Consider the following 7,894-nt stretch of genomic DNA (forward strand, 5'->3'; position numbering starts at 1 on the left):
TCTCCAGCCATTTGGTGCAGATGCAGCAGCTGGCCAAGAGCTTTTATGAGCTGAGGAATTAATAAGCCCTCTGGCAAACAATGTTCTTCCACTGCATAACTCAAAACTCAGTCAAAGGTCAGATTGTCTTCTTTTGAGACTAAAATTGGCATTTATAGCATTCCATTCTGTCCATCCCTGGACACAGGGTGGATGCTCCCACCAACACAAGCCCCTCTTATGCACCCCTACCTTCATTTTTGCAGGAAACCCCTCACTTTGGAGGGGGTGACTCTCGGGTGTGGCACTGGTGACATCTGGCAGTGACACTCTTCGGAGCTACATCCTCACATCACACCAAAATGCAGTTTCATTCACGGTCAGGGACCTGCTGAGAGAGAGAGGGATGTGTGGATGAAAAGCAGCAAAAATATCCCAAACCCAACAAAGGGAGAAGTTTCCAGGGAAGAGAAATGAAGTTTTCCTGCAGTGCTGGGAAGAAACAGGAACATTCACCTGCATTGCTTTACAGCACCACAGACCTCTTTATCAATATTTGTCTGAGAACCTTCTTGTTCCTGGAATGGTTTTTAAGCAAATAGATTTCAGGTTTATTAGACAAGTAACTGCCTATTACCCACCACTGTTCCTTCCCTTCTCCTGTGTGTTACCCTCTTGTATATGCCAAAGCAGAGTCACCTTTTTCCCAGCACAGCTGGGGGTGGGGGGGGGGGAAGAGAAAATCAAGCCAAACAATTGAAAGAGAATAGAAATCCCAGGCCAGGGCTACCCTCCTGTAATGCAATCAGGTTCCAGGAACTTGGAAGGTCACCCAGTAAAATTTACCTAGGATTAAGGGGAAGATAAAAAGCCCAAATAAATACATGACTTCCCTAAAGCCCTCGTGTTCATAGGTTTATTTTTCCATTTCTCTTCCTTTGCAATGAAATCAGTATGTGCATAAAGCAAACACAAGTTTGGCAGAGAGCACTGTGCAACAGGCCCTGGTGAGGCCAGTGTCCCCTGCAGCAGTGGGGACCAAACAGGGACAGTTTTGCAAACCTAGTGGAGTTTTGCTTTTGTCCAAGTCACAGCCCAGGTCGAAACCCTCACCAGCTTCAGGCTCTGCTCATCGTGTTTGAGAGGAATGGGAGCTGCAGAAGCTCCAAAAGCAAAGCGATACCAATTCTGAAGCCTCTGCAACTTACCAATGCGGATGTTAAAGAAAGCTCTTCTGCACCTATCACACCCATCACCAGATCAGGCACTGGGCTGGGGACCCTCGCATGGGAGAGACTCACTGCATTAAAATAGCAAAACTTCACGCTGAAAAGAGCAAAATGCAAGAGCCCAGATCCAGCCACGGGCAACATTTGCCCTCCAAAACCTTTCAACTGTCCATATGCAGGTCTGTGGCTTTTCCACCAGCTCAGTGAAACAGGCTTGTTCATGCCAGCGCCAACATCAGTTTAAAACCCGTTTCTGGGATACCATGCCAGGGGCTGGAATAGGCCAGGATAAGGTGATGAGAGGAAGGGCTGTGGGCATCGAGAACCCTGTACCTCCTGCAGAGAGATCCCTGCTCATGGGCACCTTCTTGGTGGAATAGCTACAGTGAAGAGAAGCGAGATGCTGCTGGGAAGGAAGCGTGCTGAGCCGATACACTATCAAGAACACATTGCTGTGATACGCGAGAGTACACAAATACCTTCAAAGGCTGCCTTTAAGAGGCAGATAAGCCAAGAGGCCATTCCACTGTGGGAAGCTGCTAGCTCCCTGCTGGAGTGGCTTTGGCAGCTCCTCCTTGCCGCAGCCTCACGGTGGAGGGCTCCCACAGGAAGCAGTGCCAGGCTCCAGACAATGGAGACATCCCTGCAGGAATGTCATTCTGACCTGGCACCAGTCACCCTGGCTCACTGCAAACTCCCTTTGGGGGTCTCAGGCCAAGCAGAAAAGCAACAGCTTTCCTCCTGCAATGCAGATCATTGTCATCCCGCTTTTCAAGGCTTAAAGCCCCATAGCGTAATACTGCAGCTTCCCCCAGGGTGCAGAGGAATCCAAAGCGGGGCATTTCCCAAGGGTGCTGAGAGGGAATGCTGGGTGAATCAGGGGCCACATCTCCTGAGCTCAAGCCCTGGGAGGTAACCCAGAGCAGGGCTGGCCAGGAAGCAAATGCAATACCCTGAAATCAGCTTTCAGCCCAGCCCTGCTGCAACCCAGTGCTCCTTATTTACCCTTCAAACAGGAAAAGCAACTCTCAGCATAACTCTTCTACAAATTCTCTATGAGAAGCCTCACTGAAGGGCTCCTTTCATTAACATGAGGCTCTTTAACCCTGAGCACACATCTCACATGTGACAGTTTACCTTAGGACTCCAGTGGAGTTTCCAGGATGAACATTCATCAGGCTGCACTCCCAAATTTCAAAGGTAGGAGCATAATCCCAGCACTAAGGAGGTGCCAATCACACACATCAATGTGGCAGCAGAAGTGGGGGGTCAGATGTGCTCACTCACGTAGGAAATAGCTCACACTCCAAATTCCAACCCCCCCGCCCCCATCCGTGTGGGTGAAGACACTGCAGGATTTGGACAAGTGGAAATACTTCTGTTCTAAGTTAGGAATCCCCAAACCTGGCTGCTCTGCCCAGCACTGCCCTTCTTCCCTTCCCTTTCTGGAGGGACAAGCTCATTCCCCTGACTGGGCAAAGCCAATTCATATTTTGTCCTCAGATGGCATTTTGCAGCCCCTAATATTTGAAACCTACTTTGCATCATCCCAGAAGGAAATACACCAAAGCCATAATCAGAGATAGGCTCCTTGAGCTCATCACTATCAGCAGAATAGAAAAGGACATGAAACAGGAGCACACAGGGCAGCAGAGTCATGCTAAAGAGGTCAGAGGCTTAAAAATGAAGCAAGTAGCATCAGTGCAGACTGCTCCAACGTACAGAAGCCAAGACACCAACATCAGGGTAGAACCGAGCACTGATAGGAATTTATACATCTTTGGTGACCTCATAGTTGTTGCAAATGTGCCTGAACATAGCATTTCTCTTCTTTTCCCAAATAACACCTGCCTGGCTTTGGTGGGTTACAGGAATGCTTTACGCTATTTCATTCTATTTCCTCAGGGTAACTTGTGACTTTTGGCCACCCCTTTGGCTGTGCTTTCTCTCCCCATCACTATGAGGACAGCAGGTAAGGAGGCAGACAGATTTAGTCTTTCTCTGACCATTTTTCTACAGTTCTTTAGACCTCCTTCTCATTTACATGACCCCTTCCAAGCCCATATATACCCTGACCTTCCCCTGCCAGAAGCATGGGAAAGAGCCTTTGTATAAGCATCAGGTTTTTCAGCTTTGTGAGGATTTCAGGCTGTTGTGTTTTGCCCAGTGAAACCCTCTGTGGCTGGAAAGAGATGGCTATTGAGATGTTCCTGGTTGCTTAAGAGCCATTCAGCTGCACTATAAATGTATTTTTCTACTCTCTTTCCATGCAGGACTGGAATGTTTTGCTCTGATGAGTGCTGCTTTAAAGCTAAATGCCAATCACCTGTTAGCAGCTGCTTGGCTGTAGCTAGTTACTAACTGGGGGATAGCAGCCTTCCCAGTGCTGGGAACATAGGAAATATTTCGATTTACATAGCATTCTGACTATCAGATTTACCTTAACACAGAGAGAAATATGAATAGTGCCTCCCAGGAGAAGGGTAATGTCTATCTGAGCATTGCCACATGCTCTAGAGGTATGAAGAGATCAGAGTCCTTTTAGAGGAGGCAGGAAGGCGTGTTAGCTGCATTCCCACACCACACAAGCACTGGCTGTCACTCAATGCCTGGCAACCTGCGAATACACAGACTAAGTTCCCAAGAAGCCAGAGGGATCCTCTGGTTCACAGCCCATGCTGCTGCACCCACCTGGCTCCTCTCACACCCCTTGCAGGCCTCATCCGATACTTGGCTGTGTTCTTCATACTGCTGGGCACATGGTTCATCCTGCAGACGTACCTCGATCAGAGCTGGAAAGCCATCAGCCTGAGGAGCTGGACTGGTGAGGCACTGCAGGTCTCCAACGGGGTCTGGAGGGACGATGCAGGAAGATGCACCGGGACGGGTGGCTCAAGTGGTGCTTGCAGCCACAGGGAGCAGTTTTGCAGACCCAGTGCCTGAACAGCTGCTCCTGGCTTGTGGAAAAGCCAGCAGCTCCTCACCACGTCTAACCCTCCTGCTTGCAGGTGCCATGGACAAGCCCAGCAGCGAGTACCACTGCTCTCGACTGCATCTCCATCTCACAAGACTGCTCCATGCCTGAGAGTGTTAGTAAAAGGGTGATAACTCTCCTCAAGAGCCCTTTTCCCAAGGCAAAAATCCCACCATCCCAAACATTGGGGAATTTCACTATTGCACACAACAGCAGTGTCTTTGGCTGGCTCTGCAAGCACACAGACCTTAATGTGATCCCCCTGCCCCAGCAGAAACACCCCTGGGCCACAGGCTACACCAGGAAGCAGGTCATGGGCCTATCTGGGTGGCTTGACACAGGTCCCTACCATACCCAAGAATGGCAAAGCTCCAGGCAGAAAACCCCTAAGGGGCTGGCCTTGAATGAGCATCAGACCCATTGAATTAGCCTCACCATCCCATTGCTAACACCAAGCAGCATCCAGTGCCCCAGCCAGCTTGTCCCACACCCCCAAGCACCATAAACCTTGAAGAAGCTGGTCCCAACCCCAAGACAAGCCTCCTTCATGTGAGAAACTGGTCCAGGTGTTGCCCCACCTTAGTAGGTCACAGTGCTGCAGTGCCAGCCTTTCTGAGCCCCTTGGGGACATGGCTTATGTCCCCCCATAGAGCCAACACCATGACTTGCAGCTCCACTCCTCCCTCACAGGCCAGCAGCTGCCCCGGCACAGGTGTGGGAGCCATAACAGCTGCCCCCAGAACCATTTTGCCTTCAAGATCATCAGCAGCACCGCAAACGTGGTGGGACCCTCCATCTGCTTTGATGACATGGTGTAAGCAGCACATGGCAGAGATGGGGCAGCCATGGGTGGACTTGAACAGGGCAAGTGGCCTCTGCCAAGCACATCAGTGGCCATCACAGTGCATTTGTGCTTAAAAAGAGATTAGGAAGTAGTTTTCATTGCTATAATTCTGGGTATGTTTTGCTGTCTACAACCACTTTGCCTCATGAGTTTTACTGGCTCCAGCATCTCCAGGGCATCCCTGTACTTACTGGTCCTCTCCGCTTTCCCTTCCAGCCTCATGAGCAGTGTGAAAAACAACATTGGCAGAGGCTTGAAGATCGCTTTGGTGAATGGTGAGTTGTGTGGACACTAACCCCCATCTCCCCATGGCGAAAATCCCTTCTTCCCCCAGGAGCAAACTGACCACTGGGTCCTAATCCCAGGCACTGTAGCCGAGGCAAAAGTCCATCAGTCCAGTGTTGCACAGGGTGCACAGCCACAGTTATGGTTGCAAGCACTGCCACCAAGATGGGAACAAACCCACCTGCATCATGCACTTGAACTCTATCAAACAACATACTGGCCATCACAGCAAATATAACACACTGATGGAACAGCAAAGCATTTTACAGCAGGAGCCCCAAGCTGGTGGCCAGGCAAACCCTGGAGCCACCCCAGCATGATCCCACTGTGCTCTGTTCTCAGTTTTAACCTTTCAGGAACTAATGGGCAGCTCCTGACAGCTGACACGTTCAACATGTACTCTGGAGGTTAGCACAGTCACTTTGCTGCTCCGTGGTTCCCAGCCAGGGCTCACACCAGCAGTGCTGGCTGTTCAGGCTGCTCTTCCTCGGTGTATTTAATGATCGAGTCTAGTGGACTTTGACCAGGATTGCCAGCTTGGGCAGTGAAAGCTCAGCAGTCCCTGAGGCTGGAGTCCTCATAATACATCTGCATCCAAGATTGGCTTCTCACTCCTTTTACATGCAGATAATAGCCTGAAAAACATAATTCCACTGAATTGAGTACACCAGGGCACTTAAAACCCGAGGGAGGCTACTTTTTGAAATCAGGTAGTTACACTGATCTTGAGATTTTGCAACTTTCAACTCAGTCTTCTAATGCTGGGGGTGGCTGAGCAGCAGGTTGTTTCCCTGCCTTTCATAGGAGGGTAAATAAGGAGCTTGGGACACAGCTGGAGAGATGGAGCAGAGCCTTGTGGCAGCAAAGACCATGTCCTTTCAGCTGCCAGCTTTAAGCAACCTTTCAACCAGCAAGAAGATGCCTAGAGCAGGGAGAGCCTCTGCTCACAGCCTGGCTGGCACTGGCTTGCAGGATGCTGTAAATCCCAACATTAGTGCAAAGCTGTTACCAAATCTCTCCAGAGTTTTGGCAGGACTCCTCAAAAATCATATGCTAAACCCACCCCATAGTACTTTTGATTTACCCTTTGTTGTTTGATGTGGGGAATGAAGGAGATAAGATTTGCATGAAGAACAGTTTGGGAATGAGCTCCAAGGCCTTGGTACTTTCACAAACCCTGGGGCAATGAGCTGGGGCATGTAAGGCCAGAGGATGTGGGGGTTGTGAGAGGGTCTGCAGCATTGTGATTGAAGTGTTTACCTGCAGAGTTTCACAGGGGCCAATGTGATTGAACATTTTATGTATGTGCAGGTTGTGAAAATAGCGAACAAGAGGATAAAAAGGGCTTGGTGGAAATAAACAAGGATTTGAGTCTCTGCATCAACTTGAGTCAGTGCTGTGAAACGCCACAGTTTGAGCCTTCCCCAGAACCAATCACCCTCCTGCTTTTTGGTTTTGCAGCCTCCTCTTAGTAACTCTGGAGTTTAAAGGGGAAACAGCAGCATCCCATAGATGAAGGATGAGGAATAATTTCAGCAACATAAGCAAAGGGATGATTGCAGGGCAGGCAGCTGTGCAATGAGCAGGTTCATTTCTTGCTGTAGAAAGTAACCTTAAGTAACTGGATTTCACAGTGAGCAAAGTTTAGGAGGAAATTCCCCCTTGCAGTTGCCCCAACAGGAGGAAAGCACAAGCCTTGGGCATTGCAGGAGAGCCCTGGTGAGAACACAAGATGGGGAGTGCAGAGCCTGTCCTTTCCTAAGCACATGACCCCAAATCCTGGCTAGCACCAGCACAGTCAGGATTTCCCATTGACCCAGAGGAGGTTTCCCAGCTGCCATGCAGCAGTCACTGCTAAGTTCCTTTCTCTTTGCCTAATGCTCTTCCCACCTAGACATTAACTGGACACTTTCCTCCAAGAGATCAAGCACGACACCATCGTGCTGACAGACAGCTACGATGACCCTGCCACAAAGTGAGTTTGGCCCCAGGATCAACACGTGGCTCCTCAAAAACCCACAGCTGGGGGGACTGGAGGTGCTGCTGCCAGGAGCCCAGAGGGGACCGAAGGGGATGCCCACTTGACACCACACTAACACCTTCTTACCCTCTTTCAGGATGAATGACAAGGTGCGGGCACATTTCATTAAGCTGGGCAGCAGCCACGTGAGCAAGCTGGGCTTCAGGGACAACTGGGTCTTCTTGGGAGCAAAAGGGTTGAAGAACAAGAGCCCCTTTGAAGAGGTACATGGATGTCCCCTGCCACCAGCTCTGGAGGCTTCCATCCTTTTCATAGCACCTCTCCTGCCTGTCTGCAGAAGACAGGGGCCAGTGGTGTTATTCCATGCTTCTAGTTTTGCCCACTGCAAACTCACACTGTGCATCAACCACCTCATTCATTCACTCTCTTTTTTCCCTTCAGTACATCAAAAACAATAAGACAACAAATAAATACGACAGCTGGCCTGAGCTGCTGGAGATGGAGGGCTGTGCGCCCAGGAAAATGGATTAGCATCAAGCCCCAGCCTGCCATGGAGGGCAGTTTCCACCAGTCTCACAGAGACACCAGCCCCATAGTGGGGT

At 50.0% G+C, this 7,894-nt stretch overlaps 1 protein-coding gene across 1 annotated transcript; it reads left to right on the top strand.

The window, feature by feature from the left end:
• Positions 1-3,167: 3,167 nt before the first annotated feature.
• FAM3D (FAM3 metabolism regulating signaling molecule D) lies at positions 3,168-7,894 on the top strand. The gene is given in 9 exon segments (XM_057398660.1): positions 3,168-3,180; positions 3,925-4,032; positions 4,217-4,237; positions 4,873-4,996; positions 5,243-5,301; positions 5,668-5,722; positions 7,206-7,286; positions 7,429-7,555; positions 7,734-7,894. Coding segments are annotated over 9 exon segments (678 nt in total). The 3' UTR covers positions 7,824-7,894.

Source organism: Pezoporus wallicus, unplaced genomic scaffold, assembly GCF_028554395.1.
Source record: "Pezoporus wallicus isolate ANWC-B61680 ecotype Strahan unplaced genomic scaffold, APGP_CSIRO_Pwel_v1 contig_12293, whole genome shotgun sequence".
NCBI classification, from domain to species: Eukaryota; Metazoa; Chordata; class Aves; order Psittaciformes; family Psittacidae; genus Pezoporus; species Pezoporus wallicus.